General features: G+C 40.8%; 1 protein-coding gene across 9 annotated transcripts in view; it reads left to right on the top strand.

Moving 5' to 3' along the window:
- TMEM150C (transmembrane protein 150C) overlaps positions 1-18,430 on the top strand; it is an 83,266-nt gene extending 64,836 nt beyond the window's left edge. For all 9 annotated transcript variants that reach the window (XM_060187937.1, XM_007518490.3, XM_060187935.1 and 6 more), the window contains 3 exons: positions 8,294-8,421; positions 13,320-13,497; positions 16,331-18,430. In XM_060187937.1, the coding sequence (XP_060043920.1) occupies positions 8,294-8,421; positions 13,320-13,497; positions 16,331-16,539 (515 nt within the window). In that variant the 3' untranslated portion in view covers positions 16,540-18,430. The remainder of the gene's footprint in view (positions 1-8,293; positions 8,422-13,319; positions 13,498-16,330) is intronic.

Raw genomic sequence — 18,430 nt, 5'->3', positions numbered from 1 at the left:
ATCTCCCCCCTTCCCTCTTGATTTCTGGCTGTCCCTATCCAATAAATAAATAAAGATAATAAAAAAGACATTCCTGCCTAGGGCTGTTGAGGTCCCAAGTTCAATCCACAGCGCCACCATAAGCCAGAGCTGAGCAGTGTTCTGGTCTTCCTGTGTCTTTCTTTCTTACTGTGTTTTACTCTTTTTTATTTAAAAAAAAAAAAAAAGTAAATAAAATATTTTTTAAAAGAAAGAAAGAAACCAGCAAACATATTGGGAGACATGTGGTGTTCTCCTCACATTCTTTTTTTGCCTCTAGGCTTATCACTGGGGCTCAGTGCCTGCACTACAAATCCACTGCTCCTGGAGGCCATTTTTTCCATTTTGTTGCCCTTGTTGTTCATCGTTGTTGTTGTTGTTACTATTGTTGTTACTGCTGTCATTGTTGGATAGGACAGAGAGAAATCAAGAGAGGAGGGGAAGACAGAGAGGGGGAGAGAAAGACAGACACCTGCAGACCTGCTTCACCGCTTTTGAAGCGGCACTCCCTGCAGGTGGGTCTCCTCACATTCTTAAGACAATGTTCCCATGTTTCCTGGAATTCCTTAGTATATAATCACAAAAGTACCAGGTTGCACAACTCTCAGATCTATCCAGTTATAAAGCATATGATTAATTATAAAATAATTTCAAAAAACCAAAGTACAACTCTCAGATCTATCCAGTTATAAAGCATATGATTAACTAATTATAAAATAATTTCAAAAAACCAAAGTAAGGAAGATTTTGTTCCAAATGATATTTGTCATTATCTGATTCTCCAATCTTCCCCTTCTCCACCAAGCAGCAATTTAGCTTAGAGCTCCTGCTCTAAGGTATTACAGCTTCCAGTGTTTATTATCTTTCATCATTTTTAGTGCCAATTGGTAGACACAAAACTGATTAAGATTAGTGTTTAGTGGGACTAAACCAACAATTATTTATGTGTCATCTCTGGGAATGAAAACGAATCAGTTTACTAATAATTCTTGTTCTGAACTGTAGATGCCTATTGTTAGAAATATTGGTGAGAAAGATCACACAGATAAAGGTCGACGGACAAGGCAACTTTATTAGAGAAAATCCATGAGGGATAACTAGCTCTTAGAACAGTGATGGCAAGAGAGAGTCATGATCTGAGCTGCAGACAATACAATTATATTTGGGTGGCAAGTTCTGGGTGTGTGGTGGGGGGAAATGGGAAGGAGCAAATTCTTGACATGGATTTGGGGAAGTCCACCCATGTCTTACTCATCAACCATGGGTTGAGGAAAGAAGATAGTGACTTTTCTGTTATTGCTTGACCTTCTTGCCTTGGTTGATGATAATCTCAGGTTAAGGAATATCTCTTCAGGGTAGCTCAGAGTGGAATTGGTTAGACCACCTGGGACTGTCTGAGGAGAAAGGTGCTTCCAAAGAGTGGAAATTGGGTTATCAGAATTCTTTCCCTGTGACAGGTTTTGGCAAGTCTCTTTCACCTTTTCTTCCCCAGTGTGCCCAATTAGACCTCAGACTGTAACTTGAAGTGACATAACTACTATAACTGTCTTTAAGAAACACCTTGAGAAAAGACAAAAGACAAAAAAGGAAAAACGAAGAAAAGAGAGAGTTATCCTGAGGACTAGAAAGATATTTCAGCAGGAGAACACAGGACTTGGCTTGCATGAGATCCCAGGTTCAATCCCCAGGATCACATACACCAGTACTGAGCAGTGCTCTGGCCCCTCCCCCAGTTTCTCTCATAAAAATGGGAAAAAAAAAGAACCCTCCTGAACTTCCTATTAAGTCACACTGTTGCAGAAATTATCCCCAAACATGAGACCAAAGCCCATTGTAGTGAAAAGAGAGGAGTTTACTTCACCAGTGGAGGTGAGAGAATTGAGTAATTTCAGAAAGATTCTCTACCCCAAACAAAGGAACAGCACAGGTTTAAATAGCATTTCACAGCATGGTTACATTTCCATTGCAAATAAGCAGGACAAGGTGAATTAGTTTTCACAGAGATGCAGTCAGGGTTAATGTGTTACTTTGACACAAAGCAACTGGGCTCTGGGAGGGGCTTGCAGCTGTATTTGGGCCTGAATTGCTCGGTGGTGCTGGCCAGCCTGGATTCCTTCTTAATGCTCTTATCTTAAACTGTTCTGCTCAGGAAGTGGGGGTGGAGACAGCAGCAGCAGCCGCCTCTATTTGCTATAAGGTTCATCAGATAGGGAGGGAAATATGAACGCAGGTTATGATAAAGAAATATTCACCTATTATCTATGTCAATACTTACGGGCAGTTGTGTAGATCATAATTTGCAGTGTTAAAATAAGTAAAATAAGGAACCCAACACACCAATCCAAAAAGATCTGTGTACACATATGTTCTTGGCAACACAATTTGTAATAGCCAAAACCTAGAAGCAACCCAGGTGTCCAACAACAGATGAGTGGCTGAGCAAGTTGTGGTATATATGTGTAATATATATATATATCACATATATATGAATACTACTCAACTATAACAAATGGTGACTTCGCCGTTTTTCAGCTGATCTTGGATGGACCTTGAAAAATTCATGTTAAGTGAAATAAGTTAGAAACAGAAGGATGAATATGGGATGATCTCACTCTCAGGCAGAAGTTGAAAAACAAGATCAGAAGAGAAAACACAAGTAGAACCTGAACTGGAATTGTCATATAGCACCAAAGTAAAAGACTCTGGGGTGGGTAGATGGGGCGAATACAGATCTAAGAAGGATGACAGAGGACCTAGTGGGAGTTGTATTGTTATACTGAAAGCTGGGAAATGTTATGCATGTACAAACTATTGTGTTTGCTGTCGAATGTAAAATATTAATTCCCCAATAAAGAAATTAAAAAATAAAAAAATAAGTAAAATAATATACAGACTATGGCCTAGGAGATGGCACAGTGTTAGACTCTCAAACAAGAGGTTCCAAGTTCAATCCCTAGCATTGCATGTGTCAGAGTGATACTAAACTGTGTTTAGAACGCAGTTCTGGAAGTTAAAAGAATGATGCTAAATTCCTATCAGTTTAATCTAAAATGTTGAATAAAGCTTGAAAAATTAATCTGTTGATCACAATATTAATGTGGTAAACTTTGGCTTAAATACATAAAGAAGGGGGAGTTGGGCTGTAGCACAGCGGGTTAAGCGCAGGTGGCGCAAAGCACAAGGACCGGCATAAGGATCCCGGTTCGAGCCCCGGCTCCCCACCTGCAGGGGAGTCGCTTCACAGGCGGTGAAGCAGGTCTGCAGGTGTCTATCTTTCTCTCCTCCTCTCTGTCTTCCGCTCCTCTCTCCATTTCTCTCTGTCCTATCCAACAATGACAACAACAATAATAACTACAACAATAAAACCACAAGGGCAACAAAGGGAATAAATAAATAAAATAAATATAAAAAATTTTTTTAAAAAATACATAAAGAAGGACTGGGGCAGTGGCATACTCAGTTGAATACATATATTATGGTGCACAAGGACCTGGGTACAAGTCCTCAGTCCCCACCTTTAGAAGTCAAGTTTTGCAGGTGGTGAAGCAATGCTGCAGCTCTCTCTGCCCCCACCTCTCTCCCCATATCTCCCCATCTCTCAACTTCTCTCTGTCTCTATACAATAATTAATTAGATAAATAAAATTTAAAAGGAATAATTAAAAAATAAAATAGGATAGGGAGTCGGGCGGTAGTGCAGCGGTTAAGTGCACGTGGTGCGAAGCGCGAAGACTGGCCTAAGGATCCGGTTCGAGCCCCAGCTCCCCACCTGCAGGTGAGTCGCTTCACAAGTGGTGAAGCAGGCCTGCAGGTGTCTATCTTTCTCTCCCCCTCTCTGTCTTCCCTTCCTCTCTCCATTTCTTTCTGTCCTATCCAACAACAATGACATCAATAAAAACTGTAACAATAAAACAAGGGCAACAAAAGGGAATAAATAAATAAATAAATATTTTAAAAAATAAATAAATAAAATAGGATATAAGGACTGAGTAGGTTTCTGTTTCCTGATTAATTTTGTCACTTATTCATGGTAAAATGATCTATCATCTGTACTATAAGTGGGAAGACTAACAGTGCTGGAACCAGAAGATACATGCCCCATATTTATTAACAAGAAGCAGGTGACCCAGAGAGTGGCTTTGACTCTTCTTCTGGGTAGAAGGTATGCCTAGTGGGTCAGACCAGCATGGCAGGTCACCGCAGTGTCTGCTTCTGCAGCTGTTGAGGCTTCAACCAAAGTTCCTGCACAATCGTATCCCTCCAAAATAAATGACAGTAAGAGAATAATCTCCAGAATGCCTCTTTTCACTTGTTATCTTTAAAAGAAACAAAATGTGCTAGCTTGGTACTTTGACATTCTGTCCTGACTAATGCCTACACACAGCTCATTGTAAATGTCCCCTAAGGTACCCTTTGTTGGGGTTCTTTCTTAATCTGATGACTTTTTTTGGCCGCCAGAGCTCGGTGCCAGCACTATTGAATCCACTGCTCTTGGGGGGGCCAATTTTTTACGTTTAATTTAATTTTTATTGGATAGGACAGAGAGAAATTGAGAGGGGATGGGGAGATAGAGAGGGAGAGAGACAGATAAGAGACCTGCAGACCTACTTCACCAGTTGTGAAACTTCCCCCTGCAGATGGAGAACAGGCTCAAACCTGGATCCTTCTGCGGGTCCTTGCACTTTATACTATGTGCACTTACCTGGTTGCACCACTGACTGGTCCCTCTGATGACTTCTTTATCTGATGATCACTTTGTGTTGGAGTATTTTTTTTTCTTCCAATTTTATTTATTAATAATGGAGAAAGGATATAGAACCAGAGTGCTGGCACATTCAATGCAGGGATCAAACTTGGACCTCATACTTGCAAATCCAGTACATTAGCCATTATGCCACCTCCCAGGCCACTGTTAGTCTTTTATTTTTTTATTTTTTATTTCTTTATTGGGGGATTAATTACTATTACATTCTTTATGTTGTTTCTTTTCTCCTTGCTTCTTCCTCTGATCCCCAGCCTAAAAAGTAGTAAGTTAGGGAGCTGGGCAGTAGTGCCGCAGGTTAAGTGCACATGGCACAAAGTGCAAGGGCCTGCGTAAGGATCCGGTTCGAGTCCCCATCTCTCCACCTGCAGGGGGTCACTTCACAAGCAGTGAAGCAGGTCTGCAGGTGTCTATCTTTCTCTCCCCCTCTCTGCCTTCCCCTCCTCTCTCCATTTCTCTCTGTCCTATCCAACAACAGCTATGACAACAGTAACAACTACAACAAGCACAACAAGGGCAACAAAATGGGAAAAATGGCCTTCAGGAGCAGTGGATTCATAGTGCTGGCACAGAGCCCCAGTGATAACCCTGGAGGCAAAATAAATAAATAAATAAATAAATAAATGGGGAGCTGGGTAGTGGTGCAGCAGGTTAAGCACACATGGTAGAAAGCGCATGGACCAGACCGGCATCAGGATCCCAGTTCGAGCCCCTGACTCCCCATTTGCAGGGAGTCACTTTACAAGAGGTGAAGCTGGTCTGCAGGTGTCTGTCTTTCCTCCTCTGTCTTCCCCTCCTCTCTCCATTTCTCTCTGTCCTATCCAACAACGATGACAGCAATAAAAACAACAATAATGACAATGACAATAAACAACAAGGGCAAAAAATGGGAAGAAAAGCTAAAAAAAAAAAAAAGTTTTGTTGGGCTAGCAAGATAGCTCAGCTGGGAGGGAGACTCCTTTATCATGGGCACGACCCTGGTTTGAAGCAGGCCCCTGTCACATTGGAGTGCCTCTCTCAATCCCTCTGTGTCTATGATAGTTCTTGTCATTATTAGATTTGAGATATAACTCCTATATGGGCATTTCAAAATAATAAGCTGAGAAACTATTGTCAGCCAAGCTATAATATCAATTTAATGACCAGTCGTGAACATTAATTGGAACATAAGTATACAAAAGCTAAATCAGAGCTGAACAACTCAAGATTTCATAAGTTGTGGTTTATTTCTATTTTGTTTCCAGACCCAATGTTGTGTACTAATCTTTGAAAAGTAGTACTTGGAGCTGAGAGCCACCATTACTCTTAACTTTATAGCTTGAAACTATAAAATTCAGTATACATGGGAAATGCAAATTTATGACTGTTTTTTCTGTATTTATATCCTATAATCAAGGCAAAGCTGGGAGCAAGTAATTACCTACTTAGTAGCTATATAAATAGGGTGATTCATGAATTTCTTTTTTTCTTTGCCTCCAGGGTTATTGCTGGGGCTCGGTGCCTGCACCATGAATCCACTGCTCCTGGAGGCCATTTTTTTTCCCTTTTGTTGTCCTTGTTGTAGCCTTGTTGTGGTTATTATTGTTGATGATGTTGTTTGTTGTTGGATAGGACAGAGGTAACTGGAGAGAAGAGGGGAAGACAGAGAGGGGGAGAGAAAGACACCTGCAGACCTGCTTCACCACTTGTGAAGCGACGCCCCTGCAGGTGGGGAGCTGGGGGCTCGAACCGGGATTCTTAGCACCACTTGCGCTTAACCTGCTGTGCTACCACCCGACCCCCAATTCATGAATTTCTAATTGTCTTCCTGCTATATATTAATGTATTTCCCCCTAAAATATTAAACTTCATGAGGTTAAGAAATTTTTATACCATTTAACTTAATATGTCTTCATATATCTGTGAGGTAGTTAAGTAAATAGCATTACCTAATTTAATACATAGAAAACTGGAGCGTGACTAGATGACAAGCTTTAAACAAAGAGAATTAAATTAATCATAGATGCTTGGGGCCTTCTCTTTAATTCTAATCAAAGAAAATGAAATTTACCAAGCAGTGGCATATTTGGTTGAGTGCACATGTTACAATGCACAGGGATTCAGGTTCAAGCCCCTGGCTCCCACCGCCAGGGGGGGGGAGCTTCATGAGCAATGAACCAGTGTTGCAGATATCTCTCCTTACCACCTCTCCCTCTCTCTTTTAAAAATGTTTGTTTATTTTTGATAGAGACAGAGAAACTGAAAGGGAAGGGGGTGATAGATAGACCTGAAGCATTGCTTCACTACTTGTGAAGCTTCCCCCCCACCCCTCCGCAAGTGAGGACCAGAAGCTTGAACCTAGGTCCTTGCAGATGGTAATGTGTGTACTTAACCAGGTGTACCACCACCTGACCTCCCTCCTTCCCTTCCTCTCTATCTGCCTCTTCCCTCTTAATTCCTCTTTGCCTCTATCCAATAAAATAAAAAATAATAAAGTAATACAATTTACTTTTAATCTCTCTTTAAAAAAACACTGCACTTAAGGTCTGTGTGTGGTGTGTGTGTGTGTGTGTGTGTGTGTGTGTGTGTGTGTGTGTGATGGAATCCATTTCTTCAATAATATGGTAGACTGGGTAAAAAGCTTAATGTTTCACTCTACACCATCATCTTAGGAAGTAGTAAGTGCAGGTATCTCTCCTTTCTCTCCTTCTCTATTTTCCCCCTTCCCTCTCAATTTCTCTCTGTCTTTATTCAATAAGTAATAAATAAGATCTTTTTTATTTATTCCCTTTTGTTGCCCTTGTTTTATTGTTGTAGTTATTGTTGTTGTTATTGATGTCGTCGTCGTTGTTGGATAGGACAGAGAGAAATGGAGAGAGGAGGGGAAGACAGAGAGGGGGAGAGAAAGACACCTGCAGACCTGCTTCACTGCTTGTGAAGCGACTCCCCTGCAGGTGGGGAGCCGGGGGCTCGAACCGGGATCCTTGAGCTGGCCCTTGGGCTTTGCGCCACCTTCACTTAACCTGCTGCTAACCTGCTGCGCTACTGCCCAACTCCCCTGATCTTGTTTTTCAACTTTTGCCTATGAGTGAGATGGCATGAGAGTCTTTGCATAACCATTATGTTATCTACTCCCAATTCTCATTTTATTTGTGCAAAGCCTCTGCAGTCTTTTCATAAACTGGTCTATTTTGTGTTGACCTTGGTTTTGAGAACTTTGAGGACAACACTATTAATAGCTCTATCATTCCTCCATGAGCAAACTAACATATAGCCTATTGCTTCCTCTCCTTTCTGCTTCTCCCAGGCTAAGTAAAACAGAGCATCTTGAGCACAACGTGAAATTTCTTTTAAATAAAATTGTCATTTCAGAGACTTCAGTGCGCTGCAATGAAAAGTTTAGTATTAAAAAAAAAATTAAAAAAAAAAAGAAAAAAAAAGAAAAGTTTAGTATTTGCACATTGTAATTTAGAACTCTGCCTCTTTTGGTGTATAATTTAATGATTTTAATTTTAACATCTTGTTTTATTCCCAGCTCTTGTGGTAGCTGTTCTGCGTTTCATACAACTGAAACCTAAGGTCTTAAATCCGTGGCTGAATATTAGTGGATTGGTATCGTTGTGCCTGGCTTCCTTTGGGATGACCTTACTTGGTAATTTTCAGGTACTTCCTTTGTCCTTTTTCACAATTTACCTATGTGTTCATTATAGTCATGAAGGTATAGTCACTATATGGCCCTTTGTATTCTGCACAAACCTTAGAAGGTGCCAAAGGTGGCTTCTCCAGCAGCAAGCCTCTCATCTTTCAATCTGACTTGTCCAAGTTCTCATTTTCACATGTGAGTATTTGTATACATTGCATTGGAAATATAGTGTGTTCTTGGAAAAGTATTAGAAGGGCTATATACTTCTGTGAGTGAGAACATTCCATATTCATCCTTTTGTTTCTGACTGATCTCCCTTAACATGATTTCTTCAAGCTCCATCCAAGATGGGCTGAAAACGGTGAAGTCTCCATTTTTAATAGCTGAGTAGTACTCCATTAGGTATATAGAACACAACTTACTCAGCCACTCATCTGTTGTTGGACACCTGGGTTGCTTCCAGGTTTTGGCTACTACAAATTGTGCTGCTGTGACTATAGGTATACAAAAATCTTTTTGGATGGATGTGTTTTGTTCCTTAGGATATATCTCCAGGAGAGGAATTGCAGGGTCATAGGGTAGGTCCACTTGTAGCCTTCTGAGAGTTCTCCAAACTGCTCTCCACAGGGGGTTAGACCAATTGACATTCCCACCATTGGTGCAGGAGGATTCCTTTGGATCCTGACACTTTTATCTCTGCCTATTTAGAGAAACCCGTATGGCAAATCCATCAAAGGAAACATGTTAGTGAATTTTATAAAACTAACTTCAATTTTGAAAATTTACTAAACCCCCAAGACTTCCCCTAGCATAGAGAAGCAACTCAGCAAGTGTTTTTTATTTATTTATGATTGGATAGAGACAGAGAGAAATTGAGAGGGGAAGGGGAGATAGAGAGGGAGAGAGACAGAGAGGCACCTGAAGCCCTGCTTCACCACTCGGGAAGCTTTTCCACCCTGCAGGTGGGGACCAAGGGCTTGAACCTGGGAGCTTGTGCACTGTAATATGAGTGTTTATTAACCAGGTGCACCACCTCCTGGCCGTGAGAAAACTCATTCTTAAAACATATTGACAGGAGTCGGGCAGTAGCGCAGCGGGTTAAACGCAGGTGGCGCAAAGTGCAGGGACCAGCTCAAGGATCCTGGTTTGAGCCCCTGGCTCCCTGCTTGCAGGGGAGTCGCTTCACAAGTGGTGAAGCAGGTCTGCAGGTGTCTATCTTTCTCTCCCCCTCTCTTGTCTTCCCCTCCTCTCTCCATTTCTCTCTGTCCTATCTAACGATGACATCAACAACAATAACTACAACAACAATAAAATAACAACAAGAGCAACAAAAGGGAAAAATAAATAAATAAATAAAATTAAAAGAAACCATATTGACAAAGATAATAAATTATCAGGAGAATAATTGAAGGTTTATACTATTAGGCTCCTGAACAGTATACTAAGCATCTTTTTTCTTTTTAAATTTAATTTACTTATAAAATAAAAAATAAAATATCAACAAAACCATAGAATAAAAAGGGTAAAATTCTACACATTTCCCAACACCAGAGTTCCATATCCCACCCCTTCCACTGGAAACTTTCCTATTCTTTATCTCTCTGGGAGTATGGACCCAGAATCATTATAGGGTGCAGAGGGTGGAAGGTCTGGCTTCTGTAATTCCTTCTCTGCTGAATATGAGTGTTGGCAGGTCAATCCATACTCCCAGCCTTTTTCTGTCTTTCCCTAGTGGGGCAGGGCTCCACAGAGATGGGATTCCAGAGTACAATGGTGAGGTCCTCTGCCCGGGGAAGTCAGGTTGGCATCATGGTAGCATCTGTAACTTGGTGTCTGGAAAAGCATTAAGATTAAAAAGTAGAACAAATTATTTAATAATCATGAACCTAAAGGCATAAATAAAGCAAGTGAAATTTGAGGTTTCCATTTTGGAAAAAGTTAGTAGGTCTATTTTAGGTATATTCCAAGGGGCCCATGACTTTACTAATTTTTGCCTGACATCTAACATGCAGGTAGGCCAAAGGTATTATTGGGGGAGATGGTGTCATAGTTGGAAAAAGGACTAGAAAGCTGGACCAGGGAAGAGAGTAGCTCCCAAATATGATAAAAGTACATAAATACCTTTAACTGTAAACCCCAGTGATTTGATCTTGGACCTATATTCAGTGCAGGAGGCTGTGTAACCTCTGTATCCCTGCAGGTCTGAGCTCACATTCTGTGGTGATAGCTAGGAACATTCTAGGCTGCACCTATTGCCAGACCTACCTTCCTCGAGTGATAGAGGATTCCCCACTTCTGAGAATGGGGCAGTCCCTACCATTATTGATCCACATTGAGGGTAAGGTCCTGTAGGGGCCCACAAAGGGGTCCATTATGTTGTTGTTGATGGAGATGACCAGTGACAGTGGAGAGAGGGATCTATTAGAGGTCTAGGCCCATCCTGTCTGTGTGGGAATCCCGAGATTCTCTGACTAGGGCCCCCAGGAGATGAGGTGGCCTGGTAGTAAGCAAAAGAACCATCATTAAAGTGTTTTGGTCTCTTGCCCTCATCCAGCTTTTGTAGTCCTTACTTTGTCTGACAAAATTAGCCTTGGAGTGATTGAGAGAAGTGAAATAGGAAGTTGGTGAGCAGAGTATCTAGGTCTTAGGAGAAACTATTGGATTAAGTAGTTTATATTGTCTTTTTTAGGTCTTTCTACTTGCTTGCTGCACTTAAGGGTCACCACAAACTCTTGTGTACTTTTGCTTTAAGGTATATATTTTCGGATTAAATTACGGATACATGTGTACATGTGCTCTGTCTCTTGGGCCCTGGTTCATATCTAGGTGTTGGGGCTTTGTTAAGAGGTGCACTACATGAAATGGAATTAAGGAGTCCTATGAGTTAGGAATATTCTCACCAGAGTACTAGAGCTGAAGGATTGACATCGAAGGCCTGTTGTCTGTGGACACCATCTGAAGTGAAACATGTCGAGGTGGTACTGGTTGCATTGATTAGGTTGAGATCAGCAGATGCAGTACCAATTGGTATGGGTCGAGAGTAGCCTGCTGAAAAATGAGCCACACCCTAATGGTTCCATGCCTGGGAGAAATATGGGTTTTATAGACAATGGGGGGAGTTCCTACTGTCTTAGGGTTTAAGAAGGAACTAGACATTTATTACTATAGCCAAGCTATTTGGAAATTTGGTTTACTTTATACTAAGCATTTTTAACTGAAACCTTGATAAGACGTTTTTCCTCACCTGCCTTTACTGCAAGTGCTAGTGTGCTTTAAATATATATATAGTTCTCAGGGCTCGGTGTTGGCACACTTGGTTGAGTGTAAAAGTTACCATGCTCAATTGAACCCTGTTCAACCTCTCACCCCCACCGTATCCCCAATTGCAGGGGGAAGTCTTACAAGTGGTGAAGCAGTGCTGCAGGTATATCTTTCTCTCTCCCTTCCTCTCCCAATTTCTCTCTGTCCTATCAAAAAAAAAAGTGCCCAATAATTATCATTTTTTTCCAGTAAGGACTTGGATGTAAGTCACTAAGTAGATGTTCTGTTCTTTACTAAAGTCCTAGAAGAATCCAAGGGACTGTGAGCTATGATATGGCATGACATGTGAAGAACACTTTCTGTAATATGTACAGCAAATGCCTAATTTTCTTTTTGTAATAAGGATACAAATTGAAATCCATTAATAATGGATTGATTGAGGGATTGGAAGACAGCATAATGGTCATATCTGAGCTTGTGAAGTCCCAAAGTCAGTCTCTAGAACCACCATAAATCAGAGCTGAGCAGTGCTCTGGGAAAGAAAAGAGAAGAAAGGCAAAATAAAAAGAAAGAGTAAGTTACATTATACACACAGTCTAGCTTTGTAGGAGTAAAGAACATCTCAAATACTATCTATTGCCTGTGCTGACAAACTCTTGACCTGTTTAGCCATGATCCTCTTCAACCAATAAATACATAGCCAGATCTTGGGTCTGTTTATTAGTCTGGAAAATGATACTTGTGATTAGTGTTTATAGAAACGTTGACATTTTTCTTTTTCATGTAACTTTGTTTTTCTTTTAATCCTTTGCAAAGCTTCTCTGGAAAATGAATTCAAGGAATGAATTACGACTACTGTTGTGCCTTTTTTCTTCTTCTTTTAATTATCTTTATTTATTCGATAGAGGCAGCCAGAAATCAAGAGGGAAGGAGGTAATAGAGAGGGAGAGACAGAGAGATACCTGCAACACTGCTTCATCACTCACCAAGCTTTCCCCCTGCAGGACAGGGGAGCTTGAACCTGGTCATAACAGGTGCACTCAACCAGGTGTATCACCACCGGGCCCCCTGTTGTACTTGAAGATTTTTTTTTTTATTTTGAATTAGAGAGGCCAGGATTTTGTTCAACTGTAGTGTGTGATGGTGCCAGTGATACCAGCTGGGGCCTCCTGCACTTGAGTCCGGTGTTTGACTCGATGAGCCACCTCCCATTTGTGGTCTTTCTGAATAAATGCTTTGAGGTTTGGGAGTATTATTTGTTTCTTTTCCTCAGAGTGCAAACCAACTGAGAACAAACACAATAAATCAATGGGGACTCAGACTCTAGTCTTTCCAGAATCTATCATCTGGTTATTAGGAAATCACTTTGCTTTTTTTAATAATTATTTATTTATTGGATAGAGACAGAAATTGAGAGGGAAGGAGAGATAGAGAAGGAGAGACAGAGAGACACCTGTATCACTGCTTCACCACTTGTGAAGCTTTCCCCTGCAGGTGGGGGACCAGGGTTTTGAACCTGGGTCCTTATGCACTTAGCCAAGTGCGCCACCACCTGGCCCCTGTGCTTTTTTTTTTTTTTTCCTACTTCACTTATCCCACAGGCCTATTTTTTCCTAAATGGCCTCCACACATCTACCATTCTCTGTTCATCCTTTAGCTCACAAATGATGAGGAGATCCACAATGTCGGCACATCCTTGACCTTTGGGTTTGGCACACTGACCTGCTGGATCCAGGCTGCACTGACACTCAAAGTCAACATCAAGAATGAAGGTCGTAAAGTTGGGATTCCACGAGTTATTCTCTCAGCATTCATCACTCTCTGTGTGGTCCTTTGTATCCTTTCAATGTGGAGAGGCTCTTTACCAGTGAGGTTAAGAAACAGGTAATTCCTAACTCCTTGGATAGTGCTCTTGTTCCAGTTTGCCATGTGCACAACCCAGTACTGTGGTTTCTTTCCCTCTCCTCTCTCTGTTTCTCTATCCCTAGCTGAAAGAAAATCATCCTAGAGCAGAAGGTGACAAAAGCAACAAACAAATAACAAAAACAACCAGATTACTTGTCTATGTAGAAAAATATTATCATTCCCATTTAGTTATGTTCTGAGTGCTACTAGATCATCTCAGAATCTTCAACAAGTATACAAACACAATCTCCCAGACCTATTTCTCATGCCAAAGACCTGTTTTTCATGCTCAAGCTCTGCCTTCTCAAGATTGGTAAAAGTACTTTGAATGGTGTCATGCATTCTCATTATCAACAATAATATGAAAGTCTCCCTTTGTGAAAAGCATAAATGTGTGACTAAGAGAGAATTATGATTTCCCCTTCATCTTAATTTTTTTTCATTTGTGACTTCATTCATGATCCTATTATTTCATTTGTTAACTCTAAAATGCATTTTTTTTCTTAAAATGAATTTTAAGAAGCAAACACATTTATGTCTTTCAAGAAAAATAAGTGAGTTTTTCTGGGGAATAGTCTTGAAACTATATTACCACTACATCTGCATTTGTTTTAAACAGATGTTTTTGAGGTTTTGAGATGTTGTTCATGGCCCTTCTTCCATCCCCCCTGAGAGTTTCAACTAGTGGAGAACATATGGGGTGGAGGAGATAGCATAATGGCTATGCAAACAGACTCTCATGCCTGAAGCTTCCAGGTTCAATCTCTTACACCACCTTAAGCCAGAGCTGAGCAGTGCTCTGGTAAAATGAATCTTGAAGAAAAAAAAAAAAAAAAAGCAGATTCAAGGTGCAAGAGGGTATGAAAAAAAATCAATGTTTCTGGTAAACTTGAAAAGGAACAGCAACATTCTCCCTTACTCCCATCTATACCCCACTTCACCCCCTACCCTACCGTGAAATTCAGTGTCTCCATTTAGTAGTGAAGTAATGAGCAAAGAAATGCAAAGCAGAGAACACTGCCACACAGAGGAGACCATTGTCTGTTTAATTCTCTCCCCATATGAGGCTAGGTAATGGTGCACCTTGTAGAGCTCACACATTACTGTGTGCAAGAACCCTAGTTTAAGCCCCTCATCTGCACCTTTTGGGGAAAGCTTCATGAGTGGTGAAATAATGCTACAGGTGTTTCTGTCTCCCCCTTCACTCTCATTTTCTCTGTATTTCTGTGCAAAAAATGCATGCACATGTATACACTTGGGTTTGGCCACCCCGAAATAAACTGAAAGAAGAAACTAGTGGAGCTTGGAGTACAGGCCCCACTTACTGGCAATTTGGTCTAAAGTCAGGAGGCAGGAAGCCAGCCAGTTCCATCCCACCAATCAGATCACTCATCCCATGGGCCAGAGTAATCTGTAGTGTGCATTCTAACAGATTCTCCATGGAAATCAGAGAAAGCAGGTAAGCAGTCTGTATAGCTAACACATCTACACATCTTCTCTCTTGCAGTAGCCATTGTTCACTGGGTACTTATAATGCACCTTAAGGGTATCAACTCAGTTGTAATGTCACATTTATAATATTTTAAATGTATTTTAAATGTTTATTCAATAGTGTTATAAAAAACAGAAATATACGGTGAGGTACATAATAATGTACAAATATATAGATGAAAAATGCTAGTTGTGTCCACAGGCCGACTGGGAACAAAAAACTAAGAAATGATGTGAGATGAAACTCTTGAAGCTTAGTCACTGTACCATCATTTTCCATGACTAAAGTTCTCATTCTTTGTCACAATACCAACTCATTATAGCTGGTCATAACTGAGTGGTAAATAAACAAGTAGGTCATTAAATGTGGACTAACATACTGACAGCTATAGAGATGGTTGAACACAGATGTAAGTCAGGGTACTTGTATCTAAATCTGAGCCCTACCAGTTAACACCTGTGTGATCTCAAGCAGTTACTACTTATTTGGCCTTAGTTTCCCTGTTTGTTTGTTTTCTTACCTCCAGGGCTATCACTGGGGCTTGGTGCCTGCACTATAAATCCACTGCTCCTGGAGGCTATTTTCTTTCCTTTTTGTTGTTGCCCTAGTTTTTTTAAAATATTTATTTATTTACTTATTCCCTTTTGTTGCCCTTGTTGTTTTATTGTTGTAGTTATTATTGTTGTTATTGATGTCGTTGTTGGATAGGACAGAGAGAAATGGAGAGAGGAGGGAAAGACAGAGAGGGGAGGGAAGACAGACACCTGCAGACCTGCTTCACCACTTGTGAAGCCACTCCCCTGCAGGTAGGGAGCCGGGGGCTCCAACTGGGTTCTTGGCTTTGAGCCATGTGTGCTTAACCCGCTGTGCTACCTCCCGGCCCCCAGTTTCCTTATTTTTAACTAACTGATGCTGATATTTTGGGGGTTAGTGGCTTATAGTATAGTACAGTTGTTGTTGGCACATGGGTAAAATTTCTCATCTCACTGTGATAGGTATCTGCAAAACATTCTCACCCATAACTGGGCTTTTTCCACCGTCATGCACCACCACCCCAGGATTAAGTAGATTTTTCCATGAACATACTTAGAAGCATGTTCAGCACAAAGTGAGAGCTTAACAGTATTATCTGGCATATTTGTGTCCATATTCATGTTGTGTTGACAGTTCTGCTCATAATTGGGAGACCCACTTAGGCAACCTCCCTACCTAGAAAAGAACACAGCTTTGATGCGGCTGATGGGGTCCTTTCCTTGACTGCCTTTCCCCAGACTTCATCCTCATGGCCCAAGGCATCCACATGTATGCAGCCCGGGTCCAGTGGGGCCTGGTCATGTGCTTCCTGTCCTACTTTGGCACCTTTGCGGTGGAATTCCGGCATTACCGTTATGAGATTGTGTGCTCCGAGTACCAAGAAAACTTCCTCAGCTTTTCAGAAAGCCTTTCTGAAGCTTCTGAATATCAGACTGACCAGGTGTAACCTGTCAATATTTCCTTGCTGTGAAGTGGGTTTAAGTGGCAGGACACACTCGCAGGATTCGTCACATACCTTCATGACACGTTTTGCACACACATTTTCACAGCCATGTTTGCCAAACGAGCTTTTCAGGGCAAGTGATTTCTTCATGGAAGAAGTGCAAGCCCTTATGTGTCCAAACACATGCTGTTACACTGAAAATGTTGCACGACAGAGCAAGAAACTTGTGCATGGCCACTTCCTCCCCTCTCTTACCCAGCCTTCCTGCTCTTCTCACACTCTTCATCCTCTCTACGTGTTTCAGACATGGTGGTCTCCCTGCCATGGAGTAGTAGGGCAGGCCTAGTGAAACATGGGAATATTGCCAACTCCCAAAGTTGCCTTCAGATCCAAAGGGCTTAGAACCAACTTCTGAAGAAGTTCCAACTCTGGCACCACTATGCTTGGATGGATGGAATATTATCTGTCAGGACAGAAACTGTTCAGAAATATGGCCTTGTGTCACCTACAATAACACATGGGAATATTCTGTCCTTGGAATATTCTCATAAAAAGGTTCTGCCATTGTTCACTGGTTGGCTGTGTATGCTAAAAACTTGACAGTGAAGCCGGATCTGGGCTTAATATACTATGACCAAGAAATAGTTCCAACTGTGAATCTGAAGGAACAAGATGAGGGGCAGTGAGGGCATGGTTTCATTTTTGCATCCATTGAATGCTCTGTAGTTTTTGTTTTTTATGTCATGCCCCCCCCCCCCTTTTAAAGCAGCTACTTGTGGGTCTCTCTAGGGCTCATGGACAAAAACAGAGACCAAATCCAAGTGCTGAGCTTCAACCATAATAAAAGAAAAAAAAAAAAAAAAGGTTCCCCGCAGGCTTAATTTGCTACTCTTATGTTTGAAGCTAAGAAAATGTACACAGAAAGCACAAAGAATTATTTGTAAAAGTAATAAAAAATAGCTCCTGTTGGACAGTTGTGAAAGACAAGGATTTTAAATCATCTTGTAACAAAGTCAAAAGTTTCAATGAAGACTTTAATATGTATCTATCATTTAAGTTCAGTACTTTTTTTGAATTAAGATTTTCATACTTAGAGTTTGTAGAAGCTAATTAAAAGACTGTCCTCCATTTCCCCCCATAAATGGGCACAGCTGGTTACCTGCTGCCCAGCAAATAGTTCCCACATGCAAAGGGTTTAGGATTCAGTGGCAAGCCTGGGCTTTTTAATTTTTTTAAGTCTGTGCTTCATAAAAAGCAGGATTCTGAAATGAAAGTTGTTGGAGTGGGCAAAGTTACCTTCCATGGATGCATTCTGTTTCCATAATCCTCAAATTAGTTTCCTAGGGGTCTGAGATTTCATGGAATATAATGTGAAAAAATAAAGATTCTTCTTTGTTTTTTTAGTTTAAAGTCTGAGATTTGTGAGGATGGGTTATAGACTGTATAGAGCCTGGCACATACCAGTTCTTCAACAATGTCTGTGGAATAGAGTATCAGAGAAAGACTCGATTATGAGTGAGAGAGTAGAAGGATACACTAGAGGAATGAGAATACTGATATGGGAGAAGCCAAATGTCAGGAAAAAGGCACTTACTTAAAATACATCTTACTACCATTAATCCCATTAAAAAAAAAAGATATTTTACTGTAAGTCCATGGTGGCATTTTATTATTTTTGAATATGCTTTTGGATTTTCTTTTTCATTTTTATATTGAAATTTTTTAAGAGAACAAGAATTTATGAAGTCTTTTACTTGGCACAGTCCAAAACGAAACAGCTTCTGGTGAGGCACTGTATACTTTAAGAGTCTTAGAGCACATTTTAACAGAATCAAGCAATGACTGGAATTACTCACTGGGATTTGACCACTCAATAAAATCCTTTTATGCAGAA

Source organism: Erinaceus europaeus, chromosome 3 (genome assembly GCF_950295315.1).
Source record: "Erinaceus europaeus chromosome 3, mEriEur2.1, whole genome shotgun sequence".
Lineage (NCBI taxonomy): Eukaryota > Metazoa > Chordata > Mammalia > Eulipotyphla > Erinaceidae > Erinaceus > Erinaceus europaeus.
This window is presented reverse-complemented; position numbering and strand designations above follow the sequence as displayed.